General features: G+C 32.0%; 3 protein-coding genes across 7 annotated transcripts; 2 read left to right on the plus strand and 1 right to left on the minus strand.

The window, feature by feature from the left end:
• The first annotated feature begins 766 nt into the window (after positions 1 to 766).
• Positions 767 to 3,541, plus strand: LOC123220919 (GDSL esterase/lipase At5g18430-like). Its single transcript, XM_044643526.1, has 5 exons — positions 767 to 1,164; positions 1,272 to 1,402; positions 1,486 to 1,728; positions 2,168 to 2,420; positions 3,134 to 3,541. The coding sequence occupies exons 1-5, from the start codon at positions 927 to 929 to the stop codon at positions 3,364 to 3,366; spliced, it is 1,098 nt and encodes a 365-aa protein (XP_044499461.1). The 5' UTR covers positions 767 to 926; the 3' UTR covers positions 3,367 to 3,541.
• Positions 3,542 to 5,576: 2,035 nt separating this feature from the next.
• Positions 5,577 to 14,870, minus strand: LOC123220918 (probable ADP-ribosylation factor GTPase-activating protein AGD14). 5 transcript variants are annotated; one of them, XM_044643522.1, is made up of 14 exons: positions 14,423 to 14,868; positions 13,164 to 13,225; positions 12,530 to 12,617; positions 12,390 to 12,451; positions 12,214 to 12,307; positions 11,376 to 11,792; positions 9,995 to 10,669; positions 9,692 to 9,811; positions 9,488 to 9,604; positions 9,313 to 9,399; positions 7,121 to 7,250; positions 6,896 to 6,941; positions 5,866 to 5,949; positions 5,577 to 5,717 (listed from the first exon to the last, which is right to left on the minus strand). In XM_044643522.1, the coding sequence occupies exons 1-13, from the start codon at positions 14,516 to 14,518 to the stop codon at positions 5,895 to 5,897; spliced, it is 2,049 nt and encodes a 682-aa protein (XP_044499457.1). In that variant the 5' UTR covers positions 14,519 to 14,868; the 3' UTR covers positions 5,577 to 5,717; positions 5,866 to 5,894. The 5 variants fall into 5 exon arrangements, with proteins under 5 accessions (XP_044499457.1, XP_044499456.1, XP_044499458.1 ...); XM_044643521.1 differs by having other exon boundaries at positions 5,577 to 5,949; XM_044643523.1 differs by having other exon boundaries at positions 5,577 to 5,949; positions 9,692 to 9,808; positions 14,423 to 14,866.
• A 2,467-nt stretch (positions 14,871 to 17,337) lies between these two features.
• On the plus strand, positions 17,338 to 22,790 carry LOC123221959 (protein GrpE-like). The gene is made up of 3 exons (XM_044644948.1): positions 17,338 to 17,698; positions 21,046 to 21,564; positions 22,350 to 22,790. The coding sequence occupies exons 1-3, from the start codon at positions 17,432 to 17,434 to the stop codon at positions 22,575 to 22,577; spliced, it is 1,014 nt and encodes a 337-aa protein (XP_044500883.1). The 5' UTR covers positions 17,338 to 17,431; the 3' UTR covers positions 22,578 to 22,790.
• Positions 22,791 to 24,819: the final 2,029 nt, after the last annotated feature.

Below are 24,819 nucleotides of genomic sequence, written 5' to 3' on the forward strand. Positions count from 1 at the left end.
ATATTTGTTAAGAATACAGTTTTATACTTTCAAGATGTGTCCTCAACATGTCAACAAACTAAGAGTTAAAACTATGTGTATAAATAATATACGAAGCTTTATGGATAAACATTGATATGTGAAGATTATACATACATTCAATTATGGACAAATTGGAATCACTTATACTGAACAAGATAAACTCTAAATCTAGTAATTGACTTAGATAAGTCAAAAGCCAGAAGAGGTTTGAATTCATATTCTTTTATACTTGGAGTCTCTTCTTTTACATTTGAAATAACTTAAAATATAAAAGGAATAAATAATAGATATATAACAGCATGGGTTCTAACTCTCATAACAAAATGGAAATATAACATAAATTAACAATGCCCTACACATTCTTGCAAAGAGATAAAACTTTTACAATACCTACCTCCACTGCATGAATATATCTAGTCTTGTAAATTAATAATCAAAGTCGATCCTTGCATACCCAAAAAAAAAAAAAAAAAATTCCTGATAATAGAATTATTTCCACATTATCCATTTTTTTAGCAATTAAGTTGTCTTAATCTTGTCTTCTCTTCATTGCTAACATATTAACCAATCTATCAAATGGACATGCATTAGCTGATCATAATAATTTTAATTTTGCTTTTCATTAACAACACCTTAAAGAAGTAGAAAGTTGTATTTAATTCTACATGCCCACCAAAATTTGAAGGCATTGATTAAGAACTTGAAGCTAGTAATCAAATATAAAAATATCGAACTTCCTTTACAACCACCCATGGCCGGTTGGCCTTTGTTTCATTTTCCCTGGTACAAAAGCTATATAAATTTATTTCCCTTCCACCCACATCTCACAGCTCTCTTTCATCAAAATTTAGGACACAAAAGAGAGTAGCTATTTGTGGGTTTTAATTCATTTAAACGTCATTTCAATGCCTACTTCAACATCAAATTTTATTATTTCTTGTTTGATTTTATTGTCTTTGACTATTGTTCCTCTAGTTGAGGCCGGAGCTTTCTTTATCTTTGGAGATTCGCTTGTCGATAGTGGCAACAACAACTTCTTAGTCACCACTGCTCGCGCTGATCTTCCTCCTTATGGTATTGATTATCCTTCTCGGCGTCCCACTGGCCGTTTTTCCAATGGACTCAACATTCCCGATATCATAAGTCAGTTCTTAAATTTATCATTATTGATATCGTTACATTTAAAGATAAAATTACATACAATCTCATAATGATATGTCATTTGTAATATTTAATGTATATATTTTTAGGTCAGCAAATTGGGCAACCAGAAGCTCCATTGCCATACTTAAGCCCGGAGCTTCAAGGCAATAAGCTTCTTATCGGAGCCAACTTTGCATCTGCTGGTATCGGAATTCTCAATGATACGGGCTCTCAATTTGTAAGTCTGAGAATCAACAATCATGCTTTTTAAACACAATTTTTTTTAAATAAAATCTCAGATAATGCTACATTTGCATGCAGATTAACATTATCAGAATGTTTAGACAACTGGATTATTTTGAAGAATACCAGCGTCGACTGGCTGCTCTCGTCGGAGACGCAGCAGCCCGCACCCTTGTAAACCAAGCGCTCGTACTTATCACCGTTGGTGGAAATGATTTTGTGAATAACTACTACTTGGTTCCCTTCTCTGCAAGATCTCGCCAATTCGCTTTGCCGGATTATGTTACGTATCTCATTTCGGAGTACAAAAAATTGCTCCAGGTATTGCACAAGACTTATTTTACATGAACAATCATAAAATCGCGTAATACTAATTCCACGACATCTACGGATGGCATACTGAATTAAATTTTAAAGCTTATAAAAATATCGAAACACCATATAATCTGGACTAGTTTTTTGCTCCTGAAAGCTATATTAGTTTTGAAGAGAAGACTTAATATGTAATAGGTTAATATATTTTATTAATAGTAAGGTACAGTAAACTTTAACCCCACACTAATGTTGTTTATTCTGATCAAGTATATTAAACTTATATTTATTGATCACCCAAGCTTATATAAAAATTTCTATTGGTTTATTCAATTAGTTGGTTCTATTAAACCTAAATTTTCTAACATTCCATGTATCACCTCACCTCTTCTCTATTAATGCTTATGAAAAATCTCTGAATATTATGAAATAATCATTGTGAATGCAGAGGCTGTACAGTCTGGGAGCACGTAGGGTTGTGGTGACAGGGACGGGGCCGATGGGGTGTGTTCCGGCGGAACTGGCAATGAGGGGTAACAATGGAGGATGCTCGCAAGAACTGCAAAGAGCTGCAGCATTGTACACCCCACTACTGGATCAAATGCTTCAGCAACTTAACAGTGAAAGTGGTGGAACCGTTTTTATTGCTGCAAACACTCAACAAATGAACACTGATTTCATCACCAATCCTCAAGCTTTTGGTATTCATGCATGCTTCCCGATTCTTTGGAACTGTTTCAAACATTTTCTAGCTGTTATACACATGTATCCACTTGGTTGTATTTATTGGTATTCATGTAGGAAGCACACAAAAGCACTTGCATTTCTAAAACATTTATGTTTTCAAAATGTCTTGAAATTGGTATGAAACGTTTTAGAATAGTTTCAAAATATAAAAAAATGTGAAATGCAATTCTTTTCCTTATTTTTTGATTGATTAAAAATCAATTTCATGTTTCTCTCTTTTTTATAATTATGAAAACTCCGATTTTATCTCCTCTCCTTTTTCAACATCTAAAGTTTTTCTTTTTCTTGACATATTAAAATTAATCTCTTTCTCTATCTTTGGGATCTCCAATTGTTAGCAAATATTTGAAAAATCAGTTTTATTTATTTATTTAGTTATCAGTTAATAATCAAGTTATTATTGTTAATTAAATGCATAAATTATTGTTACCAAAAAGTTATTATATATATTTTTAAAGAAATACAAGTTTTTTTATTTTTTATAAAATTGGTATTTATAAAAAAACTCATATTTTTTATATTTGTAAGTTTCTCACGCTTCCTTTTCTCTTTTTTTTTTTTTTTGAGATGACTCATTTTAATATTTCCATTTCCAAGTTGTCATTTCCGTGCCGCATAGGTATTTATACATGGATGTTAATTATGTGTTTAATTAATTAACACGCAGGCTTCGCAACATCAAAAATAGCATGCTGTGGACAAGGACCATACAATGGGATAGGTGTATGCACAGTATGGTCAAGTTTGTGTCCTGATCGTAGCCTCTATGCATTCTGGGATCCATTTCATCCTACCGAAAAGGCTAACAGAATCATCGTTCAACAGATGATGACTGGTACCAAAAAGTACATGAACCCTATGAATCTCAGCACCATTTTGGCTTTGGACTCCAGGGCTTAGACATCAGTCAAACCCAGGAGACCATCCGCCATTTACTTTTAATTAAATTCTTCATTTGGGAAGTTTTGTTGTGTTTGTGGTGACTGTTAATGGAGTTTCCAAGTGTGGTTGTTTAATTTAATAATTTATTTGTCATCAATGTATAATCAATATTCATCCTAAACAATATTATAAGTATGTATTTTTATAATAAAATTATGCATATTTATTTTAACTATACAAATAAAAATATATTTATATGTGTTATTATATAAGTGGGTAAATTAAGAATAATATAATATTCAATCACGTAATGACAAATATAAGTATACACCTATTTATGTATTAAATATATATATATATATATATATATATATATATATATATATATATATATATATATATATATTCAAAATAGATATACATAATATTACTCATATTTTCACGTACATAATTAATAAAATAATTTTTTATTTTTAATTAAAAATTATTTAAATAATAAAATATTATAATTTATTTATTTCAATAGATCCTCTTCATTATGGCTATTATTAATTATATTGTCAGCGATAACTGTAGGTAATTGATCATGGATTAATTACCCATTATATGCTGATCAGCTATTATAAATTGATAGTGTGAATTTTATTATTTTGAAAAATAACAATCAATCACCTTAGGATACAAAGTTATTTAAAAAAAAGGATAATACTGATATTATCATTCGTTACGTAATTATAATTCTGATACTAAATTATATAAATTTCAAGAGAATTACACTTTAAAAAATAATTAATGGGATTACAGGTCTTAAGAGTTACATAAATCTTATACTAAAATTTAATAAAATTTAAGTTTCATACCTTATATTTGAGAATCAAAAAGTCCTTGGATGACTTTGATCACATATGGATAGGTTATTAAATAATTGTTTTTCTTTCTGCTGGGTGGTGAAAATGCAGCTAGCCATCTATTTCATTCATTTAAAGTGTCACCAATTTTCACTCTTCCAGCGCACTTCTTAAAGTTGCCACACTTCCACCAATTTTTTTGTTCAATCATCACGAGATTTCAATTTACTCGTCCAAAACATTCAATTATGCCAAACCCCCACTTTAGCTTACATCCAAAATACATAAATCCAATAATCTAGTTTTAATTTTACACTCCCAATAAAGAATTTGAGTGACAAAAGAAAAAGTTTTATATATAAAAGAATATGAATTTAAGTATTTTCTAACAACATATCAAAATTAAACTTTTGACTTACTTTTATAAGGTCGATCATTAGACCTGAAATTTATCTTAATCAGTATGATTTATTCGATTCCAAAAATGATAATCTAATTCAGATAAAATTTCTCATTATCGAAAAAAAAAAAAGATTGAAGATTTACCCACTATAAATAGTTGAATATCTTGTCGGGTTAAAGGGTTTTTTTCCCATAAGGCTTTTCATCAACAAAATATTAAGAATATATGAATCTTCTCTGAGCAGTTGACGAAACATTTGAGTGACTCAGAACTCCCCACTCTTCTCTTTTAGTTTCATCCTTGATGGAAGAATGCATATTAAGAATTCAAAGGACAGAAAACTGCTATTCTGCTACAAATTCAACACTAATCTATGGTGGGAGGCTAATTTTTATATTCCACAATTTTATTTTTTTTCATTTAGATTCTATTACGTACATTTCAATCGTACATAGTAGAGTATTTCATTGTGTCTAAAACTACGCACTTCTTAGTTGGGGCATTGGGTTAAAGAAACGGAGAAAGAGGGAAGTAAGAAAGAAGTAGGGAATGAGGATTAGACAATCAGGATGTTATAAATTAACTTTTTTATTATCTTCCCTATAATTGCTTGCCCAAAAATTAAGCTTCAAAATCGATAAAATGTGTAAATGATTACTATTCTATCATGTAATCAGGTAAGTCAACTTGTACTTGACGTGATATTCAACTCAAACGAGTAAAACTTGAACAAGGATAACCCCAACTTAAGATTAACTAGTTAAAAAATTATCAATGAACGACCTTTTTTTTTTTTTGATGATGATTCTTCTTCTTCGTATCAAATAACACTTCATCTTCTTCTCTTTCTTGATGATGATTCTTCTCCTTCATGGAAACTTGCAGGGTGAAATCAAGGCCGAAAATTTATGCAGCTAAAAATTTTACATGTTTAGTTGCGACAAGTTTCCATTAAAGCAAATCACAAGATACAAAGATTGAAAATACAAATAGTTGACATTAAATTTACAATGGAGGATCATAATAATAAAAAACAGAGATGGGTTCACATCTTTGGTCCAATGTAAAGAACCCTACAAATCCAATTCTTGGAGCTACACTAGAAAAAAACAGGAGACCTGAAAAAGATGCAATAAATTTAGCTGGCAAGTTATTCACACTAAGGTTTTATCTTCACAACAAATACACTTATGAATGATAATAAATAATTTTAGACTATTGCATAATGGATAACATGCTACAATTAGTCACTGGAAAATTCACTACCAACTCAGAATAGTTTGGCTGGAGGAAATCTACGCAAATGGATTTCCTCCTACAGAAGCAACATGTCCTTGAGCTGGGACATTCCTGAAATGAAAGAGGGACCAAGTTAGTTATATAAAATGCTAAAGGGTAACAGCTTAAAGGTCAAATCTAGAATAGGTAATAGTGTCTGTTCATATTTGGTCAACTTATTTGAACGGTTTAGAAACCGCCAGCAAATAATTTGTGAAAAGGGTATCACAACCAGAATGTTATATCATCTACGAAATGACGATTTCTAGAAAATAAAAGGTAAAATTCATATAAAACTAACAACTTTCAAAAAGTGTAGCCAGAAAAAGCGCTTTTCCTGCATTGGTAAAAGATACAAAAATAAGAAGCAACTTGGCATTGAGGGGCATCTGAAATGAAGTATGAACTTAATAATTGAGTTAGCCACCTTGTATGACACCGTCCCAATTTTCTTTCGACATTTTTGTTATGCAAGGACTTTTTATAAACTTTGCATGTTGCTCATTTCGGTGATTTAAGTATACCAAAAAGTGAGAATTTTGGGGCTCAGATTAGTATGATAAGTGATTAGCATGTCACGGAATGTAAATATCTAGATTAAGTCCAGGTATGGAGGCAGAGAGGCGTCAACAGACCAATAATAAGTTGAAGTTCTTCAATTATTAACTGGTAAGATGTTTAGGTTTCAGATGAGGGTAAATATGTAACAGATGTGAAGTTTTGCTTCAAGTTTTCAGTAAAAGGTAATTCATCTTAACCACTACAGCAACCGAAAAAAAGTATGCTTTATGGTGAACAACATGCGACTAGATCACATAAGACCACGTTTTGAGCAAACAAGCATGCTAGCAATCAGGCAATCTCTCCCAAACTTGCTTAATTCAAATATTGTAATAAAAAACAACTCATAACTTAGCTAAATGACAACAAAAAGAAAGCCTAAAAGTGATTTCACTATTTCAACAACAATTATTACAGGCACCACTAAAATAATAGCAAGAGCAAATAACAAACTTACGGTAATTGCGAGGTTGGTGCCTGCCCAGACAGGTATACTACGCCACCTGCATATTGGACAGAAAGATTTAAAAAAATGCCTTTTGTCAAGGATGTTTCATGTCTATGCAGGTGCTCATATCCAATAAAATGCTTTAAACTACCATCAAACAAGCAGATCACAAACAGCAGTTGTCCCGTACATAGTAAAAATAAATTTCAGTAGCAAGTGTCAAATAACAATTACCCTGTGACACTGCAGGGATAAAAGGAGTCACCGGATCTTGAGGAAACAACAATTGAGTTGCACCACCAAGGAAGGTGGATGGCAGTTGTGAATTCGGAAGTGCAGCTTGCAAGGAGCTCATGTCAAAGAACTGAAAGATGATATATTGCAAGACAAAATTATGTATAACAAATAAACATTGAAAATTCTCCCGCGAGAAACTTAGACAAACTACAACAGCCTGGCATCTATTAGCTTCTCCTTATCAGGACTTTTAATGAAAATGAATCTGCTAAAATAACATTAAAAAGTCCACTAAAAAGACATAAACAGTATCCTATAAGTATCAAAAGCTACAATAAAGAAAGCAAAATCATAAAGGTCGTTAATTTAAGGCAAGCTGGAAAATTTATCATCATCCATGGCAAATAGAAAAGAAATCGGAAAAAAGAATTGAAACAACATCATTATCATCAAGACCTGAATATATACCAAAATGATGGTCAGACTTCCTAAACATGAATGCTTTGTATGGCCCTAAAAAGTGAATAACTATCATACCAACCTACCTTAATATACACCGGAATGTCATACAAATATGACAATATACTGCTCTGTTTCTACAAAAAAATTTGACAGATTTAACTTAAATAACAATTATTTGTATATTTAATTTAATATTGAGGTATAATTGTCTTTTCTATTTTATATCATTCATGTAAAACAGAAAACAGATTAAGTTATTTTCTTCAATTTCACAACTATCAGTTATGAAGCCAAAGTATGTCAATTTTGTGTTATGGAAATGGCACACAGATATGATAACAAAGTCTTCAGTTTCTACAAGAAATAAAACAAAAAAATGTGGAAAAAGTGGGTTTGAGTTCATAATTCAATTTCAGTTCTCCATATTCATTTTTAGTTCATTCTTTGAAAACAAGAACACAGAAAATGTTAGCAAATGCTCGTTTAAAAACTCTACCAGATCTGCAGAACTTTCAGCAAAGTTTATTGAATCAGTGCGTATAGCAAAGTTTTTGAGACAAGCTTGCTATGGAGGATCATAAGAGTAGAACTCACTCATAAAAGCAAGACTTTATAATAAATAAAAGAGATCAGGACTGATTCCTGATGTCAAAGGAATATAGTTTAAATGCTTGCAATAGGCCTATCAAGATAAACATGAGTAAGAGGCTAAAACTACACATGGCAGCAAACCATTGATGGAAGCTGTAACCATTTGTGGAGTGAAGCATGAAAAAGGTAATGAGGTGTGTGGGCAACAGGGAGTTAAAGGAAAGGAAAACAAGAGAGAGAGAGGATAAAACGAGAGAAGGCTGGATATAACTTATGGCTTAAGTATACTGGTCAATTGGCATGCGGGGATAAAGCTAGGTCCTGAAGATTGTCAGGTTATTCAATTTTCATGGGAATCCTATTTGATTGTGTAATTGGTAGTTCAGTGGTGATAAGAGGTGTAATTGTTGTCAGCATATAAACATAAAACTTCATTCCATTTCTCTGATAAATTTTGCATTCTTCTGTACTGTTTGGTTGTGTTTCTGTTAAACTGTTGCAGGTGGATTGCATCAGAGATTGTCTGTGGTGTGTTGCAGTGTTCTCCCTAAGTCGTAGCAGGAGATTTGTATTATCTTGATTGAAGCATTTGGACTAAACTTGGACCAGATCTGGAAGACTTCAAAGGTTAAGCATGACCTGCTTCAACAGATTTTGACACCAAGAACATAAAAAGGCCAACAATCTTCCTTGGCTTCCTCTTATCTCCGATAATGAAGATTCAATCGTTTGCACCTTACTCTATCAATCTAGTGGTCTTCACATCAAATTTAGAAACTGGCACAGCACTGGTCAGTAAGGCAAATTACCTAGGAAACATTGTATGTTATTAAACCGACCTTCAGAAATATACATAACTACAACTGAACCGGCAACAAGTAGAGAATTCAATAAGCATCAAGATTAATTTCCCTAATACTGATAGACTTCTTGTTGTCCATTAATAAGACCTGGGGATTAAGCCACCGGCTTCTAATATATATATATTTCTTCTCTGACCATGCTACCTGCCTTTGACACCAAATTCTTACTTGTACCTTGACTGTCTCTCAAGCTCTTAACTAACAAGGGTAAATAAAGAGAGTAATTGGATTTAAACATAAAGGGAAAAGTACAAAAGAAAATCTATGGCATACCATATTATTCTGCTCCAAATCAGAGTCATAAGGAAAATCAAATGGGTTTATTGATTTAAGATCAGTGGCATGTGCTTGTGTCTCTCCCTACATAAACAAATATAAGTTCATAAACATACAGATAAATCAGCAAAATATAATGGCTAAAATCACACAGAAAAACAGTAATACAAACCACTAGAGGAAGCACCGATGGTGTATATACTGGCCCCATGTCAGCATGTGACAGTACAGTCATCAGCTGCAGTCCCTGTTGAGAGATAGCTCTCTGATTTCCACCATCATTAGAGTCCTGCAAATAAAAATCTGTAAGACGAAGCTGAAAAGCAGGGCTTTTACAAAATTCTGAGGTAGAGACAGCAACTTCTGAAGTTATTACACTGAAATTCTGATCCGTAGTTGATGAAGACTGATTAGCTGCTAATTGCAGTTCAAAATTTTGCTGAACTCCCTCCAAAGAAAGATTGCCGGCGCAATCATCAAAAGCATTCCATGACTGCTAAAAAATAATAGATAAAATTGATAACAACCATCTCAGCGGTCTTCATACCAACTCATAAATTTCAAAAGATGATGGCACTAAGTGGCAAAATTGGAGCTAGCGGATGTCAAAGACTTAACACACAAAGAGTCTTCCTAAAGCATTTTAAGAAGGCATTTTGGAAAATTAAAGGTTGCTTACCTGAGTGCTAGCAGCCATAGTGGGAGCTTGAACATTGTTTAAACCGTCAAGCCACAGATCAGATGATGGAGTGGGTGAATGAGCACCAGAATTTAGGTTTGCTGGCCGCTGAGAAGTTGTATTGAAAGATGAAAGTAGGTCAAATATGACTGAAGGAACACCCTTAACAGGAACTGTAGGAGGGGAAAGACTTTCTTTTCCTCGAATAGACGCTGTAGGTGGTGTATCAAATGTTGCCCATCCTTCGTTTTTAGGATCAGACAACTCCTGAGATTTTATATCTAAGGTTGAAGTGGAAGACTGATCAGAAATATCAAAGAAATCTAAAGATTTTGGAGCAGTTTGGGGAGGCTGATGAAATTTCACAGATGGAGCAGATGATGTTTGCAATACGTGGAAGACATTCGCAGGACTTGATGTTACTGGCAGCTGAAACAAATCAATTGGAGCAGCAGAGGATGCTGATTCTTCTACAACTGGTGCCTGAAAAAGGTCCAAGCCACCATAATATGCTGGACCAGAGGGTTGTGCAACAGTAGATAATTTATCGTGGCAGGCTGCTCCAGCAGCTTGTTCAGGTTCTGAGACAACATCTAAAAAGCTACCTGAATTATATGACTTCAAAGACACAGAGTTGCTGTCAAATGATCCAACGCTTCCCAAGGATGTTGTTCTCTGAATAGAACAATAAACAAATGCCAGCTTTTTAGATACGGAAGAACAGGAAAAGGAAAGAGGATGAAACAATTGCAGAAAGAAAAAAGCTGCATAACTATATGCACCTAAAATCAACTTAATAAAAGTCTCAACCATACGCCAACATTACAGCGTAATCATATTTCAGCCACTTGACAACTCAATAAAAGTTCCTCGGTTTAAGTGTTATCATGGTGTTAGTTCTTCATTTTTTACAATTTAATTATATTCTAGGGTCAATATTACCCTAATATTAACATTAAAAATTCACTAATGCAATCACTAAGCAAGGGTTGTGAGGATTAGGAAACGTGATACGTGATACGTGTATCAAATATGGCATTGATGCTTCACTTTCACATTTAGAACATGTGGACAGAATTCTATCTCCATCTTTCAAGCAAAGAGCACACATATTTAATAAACAGAAGAAGATAGTGCAAGTATGTGCAAATCAAACAGAATTAATATTACAGTAAACTTTAATTCAAAGATTCACACAATTAATATGTTCAGCAGCCGACAATCACTTTAGACAGAACATTCACCAGAAAACAAACTACAGTAAGTATTAAAAGTAATACATGCACATGTCAGTGCATTGTTTAATATAGGATACTTCTATATGGGAAAAAGTGAAAACCCTTGGAAAACTGCATCTCACTATTAATAGAGGCAACTGTACCTGTGGACGTGGAATGCCATCTACATCTCTCCTGAAATTTGCCATGGAGGATGAAATATCCCTCGAAGGCTGAAGAGGTGGGCTGTTAAATCCCATATTCTTCTCAAAGTTAGGAGACTCTGTACCAGACCTGAAAATATCACCTCCACTGGACACAGAGAAGTCAGAAACCCTAGAACCAGAGCCCTCATTAGCAAACCTGTCCTCAAACACTTGATCACTCATCCGTCCAGGGCTGTAGACAAAATTAGAGATCTTCCCAACATAGTGGCCTCTATCTGAACCAGGTTTCCTGGTAAGTGCAGCATTTTGCTTTCCATAACGTCGATCTTCATATTGATAATCATAAGGTGGACTTTGGGAATAGGAATGATAAGAACTGGCACGCCTGGTCTCATCTTCATGACTTCCTAGGCCCTGTAAAATTAATCTATGAATGCTAAATGCAACAGTAACACCCTAGGCTACAGTAAGATCATTTGAAATAGAAAAAAAGGACAATAGCATAGATGATTTAGTGCACTTTGTTTCCATTCTGAAAGTACCCTTTCTTTTAGGAACTCTCAAAGCATCTTTTAAACTAATAATAAAGATAAACCAAAAAAAAAAAAAAAAACACTCAGCATATTTCTTCCCTTGATGAAAAAATGGACTTCAGAAGGCCTTCCATAAAGGAAAAAATATAAAACAAGTTCAAAGGATCTTTTCTATTTTTCACTTCATGATAAGAAAAATCAATTCAGAAAGCAAGATATATGCTCTAAAGTTTCAACAAAACTTTTTTCTATAAAAAGGAAAATATTTAATCAATATAGATGTGTGTTTAAGATCATATTGCCTGTGTATCATTTGGAGGTTTCTCAGTCTTTCCTCCAGCATATCTTCTATCAACATACACAATCTTTATAAAATCTCGGACCTTCTCAACTTTGCTGCAAGAAGAAAAAAAGATTAGAACATTTACATGTTTTCCATTTACATGCCTCCTTCAGCAATAAATTATTCATCCTGCACCTGCTATCAGGTAATCTTTGCCCTTGTGGATCCCAGTTCTTCAGATATATTTCCCTTGCACGCTGAAAAGAGCAAACATCTTATCAAATTAACAAGGATCACATTTTCACTAAGAAAGAATATTTTTTTGTTGCTTGTACCTGATTACCCCCATTTTGAAGAGCTTCAACTTCTTGGGAGCTAAACTTAGACATTGATACAGACTTCACGCGATGAGTGAACTCACGACTGTATCTCACCGAAAAAAAAAAAAGATAAGAAAAGAAAAATTAAGAGAGAGACCATTAAAATTCAAAAGGATTGATAAAACTCTTGGTGACAATTTCCTACACCAAAAGAAACAACGAGCAAGCCACCCATCAACATGCTAGAACTAAATCAAAACAAAAAACAAAGTTTCATTCTGGAGACCTTTTTTTTTTTTTTTTTCAGAGAAGGCCAAATACCCCACCTTTTCCATGTGTAGAACCTGTTCATATTAGTCAATGCCCCTCCTCTAAACCTAGCCAACTTTCATTTCTAGGTAGGCTAAAAGAAAATTTATAACAAATGGACCCAACTTTGTCACTTATCTAAAAATTTCAAATATAATTGTTTATTATTCATTAGAATAAGAATAATGAATAAGATTAGTTAATTTAACTGGAAGTACCAGACTACTCACATTTCAACACATGAGAATACATATCTTAAAACACCAGTACCTGTGCAATGAAACAACAAAAAACTTGAATAACAAACAACAAATTAAGAAACAATCTCAAAAGCACTTACTGTATCCCACTGCACGTCGTGCAAACAAAAGTCCAAAAGTTGGTACAAACATATTGCGGACCCTGCACAGATGATATTACACAGTAAATCAACAAATGTCCATTATAATTCAATTGTTTCCAAAATTACAAATGTCCATTTATTAACTATTTCCAGATCTTCCATGGACACCTCATAAAGCAACCAAACAGACAAATCAAATTGACTAAGCCTCAATCCTGTATTTGATAGGTTGGTATCAGAATTAGATTCTGTATAGAAAGCTTAAAATTCAAATTTTCTCTAATGTGATTGTTTGTCTATTACTTCACTTTTAAGTCCCTACAACTTCAATCAAGTCACTATAACACAAGCACATCCATTATATTACTCATGACAAAACCAACTCAATCAACTCTTTCCACAACTTATGCCAAGTACCATCTCTTCCTTCTAACAAAATTTTTAAAAAAAGCATTAATTCTTGCCTCATTTTTTTTACGTTAGTACATATCAGTTCTAACAACCGCATTTCAGCAATACTCATATTTATTCCCAACATTCTTTAGTCTTCAAGTTAACATAATACTTGTTCTTTTTCCAATTTGGCAGATATTCACACAATCATATAGCATCCATCCAGCTCTAATTTTGTGGGTAGCATCCTCAATCTCAGAGATACCAGAATCAGTTACTTTTGCCTGCTTTCTGCAAATTAATTTTTTCATAGGTTTCTCCCCTACAACCATAGTGTCACAGAATGTGTACGCAATATGCTATGTTCAAGTACTCCATAAACTTAAGCCACTGGGCTCCAAAAGTTTTCCTTAACAATTAAGTTCTGATAAATCCCTCACATAGTTTCATCATTCATACTAAATTACACCAAAAGTAAAATTCAACCAAGTTATTTCATCCTAAACATGCCTAACAGCTGGAAAAACCAGAAAAAAAAAAAAAAAAAACTTACAAAAAAGATTATTTTTCCGAATATTTGATATCACAAGTCAGAGGAAAACTCACAAGCTCTTTCTCTCACTTCAAAACAACCAAAAATCAAAAACTTATTTTATTAAACCCTTTTTAAGAAAATTTAACATCAGGTAATCACGACCTCTCTCTTCATAATACCCCAAATCCCTACCTCTTTGCACCTTTTCTCAGCATTTCAACAGACCTTCAGCGACAGCACTTCAGCTTTCGCTTCAAATTTTTGAAGAAGTACAAAAGTAAAGACAAAAAAGAAAAAGCAATAAATAAAAAAAAAAAAAGACGAATACCAAGCTGTTGCAGTTAATACAACGTCGATTAGGAGGCAGCTTCATGAGACCTCTTATAATCTTCTCGTTCCTTTCTTCTTCTTTTCCACTTCCCATGTCTGAAACAACCTAGACCTCTCAATCAAGCTCAAATTTTTATGTATTCGTCGGGGATTTCGACCCAAAAGAACAGAACCCAGTTGAGAAATTTCACAGATTTTGATTAAAGAGAAGGGTTTTTTGGGTTTTTGAATTTCGTTGAGGAACAGACTGGGGCTCTGAGAAGTTCAACAGCTGAATTGGGGTCAAAAACACGGTGTACCTTTCGTTTTTTTGAATGTAAAGTTGTTTTTCTTTTTCTTTTTGAATTTCCTTTAACGGGATTAATGTCATTTCAAATTCTTGGTTGACATAGAATTTCACCCCAGTTTTCAGTTCAAATTTTGCTACAATTGACTTACTGTAATCTGTCTCCCACTCCATTCTCATAAATTAATTAGTTATTTTTTAATAGGCCAAAGGACAGTTTCCCACCCAGGGTTTAATGAAAACTTTCGAAAACTCGAATATCCACCTATTTACTATTATAAATAAGGGTAAAATTGTTATTTTATAAAAATAAAAAATAATGTATTTTTCCCTAAGTTTATAAATCTGTTTCCTCCTATGAAGGTTTGAAAAATCATCTTTTTCCCCTAGAGTTTTGAAACTATCACTAGAGACAGTAGAGTTTGTCGTCTCTGATTGCACTCTCTCATCCTTCCAATTTATCTCTTTCTCTTAATCTAAAACCCTAAATCTCGGTAAGAGATCATTGACGTTAGATGTTGCTTCTAGACAATCCATTGCGTGACAGATCTTCGACGACGTCGCTTCCAATTGTCATCTTCATAGCCTTTTCATGACCGCGTCTTCATCATGGAGGTTAGAGGGAGCGCTGATAAACAGAAGGTTAGTAAGAGAATATCATCGGAGAAAGAATGAAACCCTAGGGGGGAATGATAATTTTTCAAATCTTGAGTGAGAGAAAAATGTGATAGTATTTTATTTTTTAAATATTTTTAGTTAAATGAAAATTTTATCCCTATTTATAACAGTAAATAGGTAGGTATTTAGGTTTTTAAAAGTTAATAGATGAAAATTGTCCTTTCATTAAACCTTGGGTGGGAAATTGTCCTTTGGCCCTTTTTAATATCATGGTTAATTTTTTTTTTTTTTAAAGATCTATTTATACATAACTATAAGGGCATTATCACTCAAAATCCCCATAAAATCATATTGAATCGTTTACAAAGAGATTTAAATTTGTACTTTTTTATATATAAAATCTCTTCTTTTGTCATTTAAATTATTTTTTTGAAATTGATAATGTTTAGTTTGTTTATAACATTAGTTTGGTTTATAAGAAGAATAAGAGTAATTATTGTTAAAACGAATGAATGTATTATATATGATTTAGGTTTAATGTCAAATACTTTAATATAATATAATAAACTATTATAATTAAGGCCAAAAAACTTATTCTCACCCAAGGTCTAGTAAAAACTAAAAATCTTATGTCAATTTTTAAAAATTCAAACTTATACTTATCACCAAATTTTTATTAGAATTTTTTGTCAGGGTAAAATTTTTATTTTACCAAAAAGGTTAAAAAATTATAATTTTATTCATTTCCCCTTCTAAGTTTTGAAAAATCATAATTTTACTCCAACTTAAAACTTTTCCAGTTTTAAAAAATGATTTTTTCTTCCTAAATCTTTAGGGTTTCAATCTTCCATCTCTAGCCACCATATCCAACGACGAGAATAGTCAAACATGAGAGGAAGAGACAACAACCATCTCTCAACAAAGGAGATTTGTCTTCTCTTTCTCTTATGTTTGATTGTTTCTATCATTGGATGTGGTGGCGAGAGATGAAAGATCATAACTCTAGGGATTCAGGGGGGAAAAAGACATTTTTTAAATTATAAAAATTTTCGGTTAAAATGAAATTATTACTTTTTAAAAGTTAAGAAAGGGGAAAAATAAGAAAAAGTTACAAGTTTTTAACCTGTTTGGTGAAATAATATTTTTACTATCGTTTCTAATAAAAAATTCTAATAGAAATTAATATAATAAGTAGAAGTTTAAATTTTTAAAAGTTAACAAATAAGAGTTGCAGTTTCCTTAAATCTTGGGTGGGAAGAGTGAAGAATGAGTGGCTATACTCCATAGAAAAAGGGGGTGTATATAAAAGTTTGATAGACAAAGATGAAATTGAACAAGAAAATTGCATCGTTGCTAATTAAAATACAATTTTAGAATGTGATCATATATTTGCATAGGAATTATGGTATAAATAAAATTATATTTATAAATGAATAAATTTATTTATACAAAATAAAATGATAATTTGTAATTAAATATTTTTTTATTTTAAAATATTATAATCATATATTATTATCTTAATTTTTATATATACATATATATTTATATAATTTATATATACGTGTAATATTCCTCTGTAAATCATAGAGTAAATGTATGTCTTTTCTAATTCATGCACAACAGTAAACTGATTTCCATGGACATTGCATTACTGGCGTACACAGGTTAATTGTACAGGCTACAGTCATCTAATCAATACGGGTAAGATTGTTAAAAAAAAAAAAAAAGGTGGGTGGGTTTCATATCCATCAAAGTTTCAATTTTTGTGTTTAGATGAAATTAAATTAAATTAAATTTGGATTAACAGGCCTGTATTAATCTAAATTTAAAATAAATTAAAGAGTTCCGAATAAATTTAAATATAGAGATGTTTGCTTTTTTTTTTTTTATGTTTTTTCTTTGGAAAATGAAATAAAATTTTACAAACAACATGTACTAAATATTTTCTACTACTTTCTTTTTACCGTCAGATTTAAGTACCAAACCTCATCCAACGGCCAAAATCAAACAATACCAACTCTTGAACTGCTTTTCCCCTTGCTAGAACTCGCCGCTTCACCAAATTTGCCACCCTTATCTCTCTATTTCTGCTGCACTAAATCAATGGCAACCATCATTAAAACGCCGCCGTTTCACGCTCCTCCGACACTTTTACCTTCCCCTTCCGCAAAATCCACAAAAGCGTTTTGCCTTTCCTTCAGACAACAACATAGAAGCACCACTGCTACCACTAGAGTCTTTTCTCGGACTGCTCATCTCTGTTTCTCTGCTATTCCCTCTCTCCGATTAGTAAAGTTCGCCCCCTTAGCTTCAAGTGGTGAAACCGAAACCACCCAGACCGAGGAGGAGATTGAAGAGCCTGAAGTCGTGGTATTTTTTTTTTTTAGTACTGATTTTTATTTTTCGTTTAGTATTTAAAATTAAAAGCTTTATCTATAGAGCATTTCTAATTATTTTTCATTTTTGTTTAGGGAATATTGAAATATTTAACTGAGAAACTACATTAAAAAAATTACAACATTAAAGCAACAAAAATACTAGAAGTTGACAAATAATCTAAACTAAAAGAAGGGGAGCGGAGGATATAGAATTTTGCATCGTTGGACTGTCATCCATTATTATGTGAATTGATATATTTTTTTGAACATATGAAAAATGAACCCCACCTTACTAAAAAAAATTTAAATGTTTTATTTATTATATTGTTTATTGAATTAGCTTTTTTTTTTTTTTTTTTTTTTTAAGGTTTTGCTTATGCAGTTGAATAAATTATGGAAATATTGTTTAGCCTGTCCTAGAATGATTACTAGCTATGCCCCTGGTTGTAATTTATGAGAATGGCAAGATAGACTTAAGGGGTGTATGTCTGTAGCTTTGTGTACAAACTCTAACTGCATAAAGAGGTGGGAGGAAAAGTAAATGTAAAAATTAATATGTAGCTTTTGATGCTTTTGAGGAGTTACTCTGGATGTAATTTGGGGAGTAGTTGATTTGAAGACGGTTTTGGTTTGGGAAGAATTTCTCATCAGATAATATGAAGTAAGAGATTAATGAGTAAGAATGGATTGAGAATCTACAGGTTTAGTCAAGTTAGAATTAAACTTGTATTAAGGCTCCTTAAGTAAAGCTATACGTTCTAATTGCAAAAGTTGGTATCTCAAAGGAGAGTGGCCATGAGTTTAAACAAGAGAGGTAATCCTGTTGTCTGAAATGGAAATATTTGGCAAAACATTTGATGAGAGGCATTTGGAAGTATAAATTGATTGGGATGGGGTTAGGCTTGGTCACATCCATCCTTGGTGAAAAATCTTTAGGTAGGCATTCTGGTGAAGATATGGTGACCAGCTTTTGCAACTCTAGAGTTTGGGATATTGAAACTCTTAAGGTTGGATGAAGTTACCATTGTTCTTTGCCATCAATGTTTTAGATGCTGTAAAATTACTTTGTTATCCTTGTGGTGGTGCTTGTTATGAATATAATGTAAGTTAGTAGTTGAGTGGATGACTAATTAGGCCTCTATGAAACTCAAAATGAAGCTGAAATTCTACAAATGTAGTACTTGTGCTAGATTTAGTTAATTTTAGCAAAGAAAAGACAGGAAATGTCATTAATAGCACAGGGATTATACTTAGGAGTATGGGGCAAAAGCATCAGTCATTATCAATTTCAGTAGCATTCTTCCATCTAGAGCTTGATATGGAAACTGTATGAAATTTCGGTAGTTTTTGGAAATTTAATTTACTTGAATTGAACCCATACACAATCCATAGCATACTCCCAGCCCATACAATATAATGTATCAAGCCTTGCCTAATTTTAGTATCAGGTTGTAATTGATGCACCTGACTTGGGCATGTTACAAATCATAAGCATATAAAGCCCATCCCAGAAGAAAACTTTAAATTATTAGCTTAATACTAGTTTTAAGTTTCATATAAGTCCTGTCTAGAGTAATATTATTGGGTTGAGGTGTTTAAACATGGCCATACATTGGCTAGGTTTGGCGAATTTATAGAATATCTGTCATTATGATATTGAATTGGTCATCCCATTTGTTAGAAAGTGCAAATCATCCTATCCACACAAATATTCTGGACCATGGTTAAATGATTAATTTTCAAACTGGGGAGGTTTATCAAATTATACTTAATATCATATTGGGAGTGGAATTTTCATATAATGGATTCCTGTCATAATTATGTTATTTGGTTGGTTCTCCCACTTATACAATGTGCTAATATTTCTATCCAGGCAAAAACGAGAAAAAAGGTGCTCAATATAGCTAGCTCATTATATACTCACTTTAATTTCTAGTGATACACACTGCATAAGCATAACCATGATGTACTAGATTTCATAAGTTCTACATGTATCAAGTGTATGTATTCTATACCATGATTACATGATTGATTGTCAAACTAGAGATTTCTCAATTTTTACATTATAACACAGATGGAGACTTGAATTTTCTATTATTTTAAATTACATTGCTTTATATAGATTTTACTGCATATGTGAATTTCCTGTTATTTCTTAAATACTTTTTACTTTATGTAGGTTTTTTCTGCATAATTTAAGAATATTAAAATTTAAATTGAATCATAAACTGTAAAGGAAATTTTCAAGATCCCATTGGTGGCCTAAATATACTGGTTAACTGTTGAATTCTGCTTGAGGTTTTTTGAATTTTGCATCTTGTGTAGTATTCAAGTATTTTGTTTTACACACCATATTTTCTGGGAAATGCATATTTGCATTTTTCTATTAAACATAACAAGGAGAAATTTTCTACTCTTGAGCACTGGTTTAATCTGAGGGATTGGTAAGCTTTGAGAAAATTTCCACTTTCAGTAGAAGTTGCGCATGTGCACACACACACATATATATTTTCTGTGGAAGAAAGGATTTACTGAAATGGTCAAGAAAAAAATTATTTTTATATTTCACTACCCTCTTGTGATGTGGAGAGAAATCTAACAATGAAGAAAGATGAGCAACTATTTATTTTCACCGAAGCAGGAGCTATTGAGCTGAAAAAATGTGGATAACCATAGAATGGGATAAGAGAATGCTCTTATGTCTGTTCATTTCAAATCTTAAGCGCATTCCTTGTAAATTAAATGTAGTCACTTGGGTTAAAAGGAGTTTACTGTTTGAAATCATGTTTTGCTATCAGCTGGCTAACTAAGTGACTGTGAATCATGAATTTAAGATCCAGATAAATTTTGCTGGGTATTACTTATTTCACAATAAGAGTTTAGCATCGTGGATTTTTTTTTCCCCCTAAATAGAGCAAATAATAATCATAATAGAGTGGATGCATAACATGTTCTAAAAGGGTAAAGATTGCTTTATTTATCAATTGTTGGGTTGAGGGGTGAAGAGGGGCTTTTGGAGACAGTATATGTTGGGATGTTTTGAAGTTGATCTCGATTGTGCATTGTTTTGATACTGATGGATGCCTGCTAAATATGTGGCTTAAATATGACACTTGAAAGCATTGGCAGATCATCCTGCACCTGTAAATATTCTGTTTTGTAATGCCTGGCTTGGCTAATCCATTTTAACACTTGATCTGTTTCTAGTTACAAATAATTATTTATGCCTTTACCCAAAATATTTCTCTGTTAATTTTTTGAACTTTAATTTGATACATTTTATATAGATTTATTTGTAAAATTTCTCTATTCCAAGATTCTAATAGATTTATGTAACAGGATTCTTCAGATGGTTCTGTTGGTGTTGAAGATGCTACTGGTGTTGATGACACTACTGTTGCAGAGGAAACACATACATCAGTCATTAATGAGTTGCTCCAATCATATAAAGAAGCACTGACCAATAATGATGATTCTAGAGTTGCTGAGATAGAAGATTACTTAAAATCCATTGATGGTGAGAAAGTCAATCTTGAGAGCAAAGTGGCTCAGTTGTCTGAAGAATTGTCTGTAGAGAAGGATCGTATTCTTAGGATAAGTGCAGACTTTGACAATTTTCGGAAGAGGACAGAGAGGGAACGCTCATCCCTCGTATCAAATGCTCAAGGGGAAGTTGTTGAGAGATTGTTACTAGTTTTGGATAATTTTGAGAGGGCTAAAACCCAAATTAAAGTGGAAACGGAGGGAGAGGAAAAGATAAACAACAGCTATCAGAGCATATACAAGCAGCTGGTTGAAATTCTTGGCTCATTTGGTGTTGCTCCTGTGGAGACAATTGGAAAGCCCTTTGATCCATTGGTGAGTCACCTTTCTCTATTATATTATTCAAGCATAATAGGCTTACTTTCTTGCTCAAACAGGAATTAAAATTGCTTTGTGTTATCTCATTTAGAATTTTCTTTGGTGTGTTTCGAAGAGAAAAAAGAATATAAAATAGATTTAGACTAAGAATGCTACTCTTTTCTTTGCTCCCCTTTGATGTGTAAGTCATTTCTGTACATTCTATTCACTAGCATTAGTTATAGAAGAAGCAGATAGGCAAGTTTTTTTTTGGTTTTACCGAGGGTATAGCACATGCTCTAATCTCCCCACAATTGACCATAAATTATTGGAAACTACAGATCTAGAATCTGTCTGAGTCTTATGGTATATACTGATGCACTTAGTGTGACTTGTTGATCAATGAGCCTGATGAAATAGGCCCATCATTACAACAAATTACTAGAAGGATTGCTTTACAACTTAAACAACAAGTTGGCTCGAAATTCAGTCGAGTACTTGAAGTTTTTCATACGCTTTTAAGCCAAGCCTAGTCTTGATTGATATGAGCCAACTCGGTGAGTTTACTGTAAGTAATGATGTAAATTATCCAAACTTCATTCTGTGATTGTGAAGTGAATTTTTTAAAAATGAAATATTTAAAGTGGTGGTCCGGGTATGACCTAGCAAATCTTAATGAAAGATTCATTCTTTGTCATATGTTGCCTTGAGTATGTGATTATTAAAGTGCCTACTAAGTCATCTCTAAATTCTTGGATATTCAAAAGATGTAAATGATTTTCTAATAATTTTCATTGTTAAAGCTGCATGAAGCAATCATGCGTGAAGATTCCTCAGAATTTGAAGAAGGTATAATTATTGGAGAATTCCGCAAGGGTTTCAAACTTGGTGACAGGCTTTTACGTCCATCAATGGTGAAAGTATCTGCTGGTCCAGGCCCTGCAAAGCTAGATGTAGAACCACCCGGAGGGGAGGATTCGAGTGAAATCACGGAAAACAACACAGCAGAAGTTGAAGCAGAGTCATCTTAAAGGAGAAATACACAAACCAATGTTCAGTTTTGTAAAAGCAGCTGTGGTTCAGTGTTTTCAGTTCAGTTTGTAGCATAAATTTCTTGGGGGATTTTAAGACATTCTTGCTTCTATGGTTTCTTTCTTCCATAGAGGAATCCCAAAAATGGCTTTAGAATATTAATGTAGGCATTTATTGGAAGATATTTTTATTTATCATAAAGTGTTTTTTTTAATAATTTCGTAAGGGTGGATTTTTTTAAGGATAAAAATATTATTTTAATAATTTATTATTTATATTATTTTATTATTATTATTGATGATATAACATATAATATAAAAGTAATTTATTATAAATATATTTTTATTTAATAATTTTTAAGATGAAAATAATATTATTTTTAATTAATGTAATAGATGATATATAAAATATTTTAAAATGATTTTAAATATGGATATTTAAAAAAATATATTTTAATATTTTTTTAAGTTTTAATTAAGTATAATAGTTATTAAATTTTATTATATATAATAATAATTTGTATTTATTAATTTTTTAAATAATTTATTTATTAGTTGACTTTGACCCTCCACATACATATATATATATATATATTTCTCTTTTGTATTTGTGATATAAACTCTATTGAAATATCTTCTTCAGAGATCAATAACATTAACGTGGATATAAGGATTTCGATCAACCAGTCAAACTATGTTATTTTCCCGTTTTCATTCCACATACATTCTCAAGCATTCTCATTATAATGGAAGCCAAAGTTATATAATTAATTCTCCTATCAAAACAGATGTTTCATTAAGACAACCATTATCAATTAAAAGATGATCATTTATTCTTTTAATTAATTTGTAAATTATGGAATTGACATTACTCTCTTACAAACGATCATTTCACCCTCTAATTCAATATTTATCGTGCATATATATGACAAATTACCAAAATATCCTTGAATGTATATATGGGTGATGCACTTTTGTTAACATGAATCACATGATTAGTACACAATACGAGCATATGTCACATTAAATACAACAAATAAATATTATTATTACAATATCTCACTACCTATGAGTCTTTACATGTCACCTATGTAAAAAGGTAAAGAGTTTTCAAAATCCTTCACGCACTTACAAAATTGGAGATAATTATTATACGAAAAAACTCTTAATTGAACTCACAAGGCTTACCCTTAGAATGTGATAATTCAATGACAAGTTACGTAAGCAACAACTAGACATATAACCTATCCTCTAATGATATAAGAACACAAATAGAAATCTTATCATTAAGAGACAATGGTAAAAACTCTACATAGAATAATATCACCATAACATCTATGCAATTGTTTTCTTATTCCGTGTCATGTCTATAAGAGAAAATAATTGTTTCCTATCAAATTAAGTTTATATTATATATCAATGTAATTATCATATTATTAGCACGATTAGAATATGAATAAATCTCTAAAACCATATTTTAATTAGAAATGTTTGCACACAATATATGCTTGTAACTCTATCTGCTCGTCTTGTAAACATGAGAGGTCTATCTAAAAGTAGAAGATCTGGCTTGAAAATAAAATATCAACAAATTAAGTTGTTTAAATTCAGTCGAACCCTTTATTAGAGATACATACAATATTCCTCTTTTGTATTTGCAATACAAACTCTACTTTAATACCTACCTCAAAGATCAATAATATAATTGTAGACATAATTTTTAATTAACAGGTTAAACCACGTTAAAAAATTTCCTGTTTTTAATCTCCATACATTCGTTCAACTATTTTTATTATAGTTAATAACAAAGTTACATAGTTAATTATAACTGTAATTGTCATAAGCTCTCTTGCATGTTCAAGACTTAAAATTGTGTATATCAATTAGTAAAAAAAATCACATCAACAAATACTAGAATGCACTAAAATTAGAAAATGCGTTTATTTCTCATCCATTTTTATTTTTTAGGCATTGTCTAGTTGGAATCTAGGGATTAAAGTGCTACTTTTAGATCTTTGATGTACTAAAGGGATTTTTTGTGGTTCTTATGCAAAACTTAAAGGGTTAATCTGTAGTTTTGTGAAACAGCAGTTGAAACTCTTTGGTTGGTCCTGGTTCAGGATTCATGTCGAGTTACTTTACATGGACAAAATATTCCATGGGCAGATATCTTTAAAATTAAGGGCCAATGGAACATTTTTCACCTAACTTTTAACTTAATCTCAAAATCTACCTATACTAG

This window comes from Mangifera indica, chromosome 7 (genome assembly GCF_011075055.1).
Source record: "Mangifera indica cultivar Alphonso chromosome 7, CATAS_Mindica_2.1, whole genome shotgun sequence".
In the NCBI taxonomy this organism is placed as follows: Eukaryota; Viridiplantae; Streptophyta; class Magnoliopsida; order Sapindales; family Anacardiaceae; genus Mangifera; species Mangifera indica.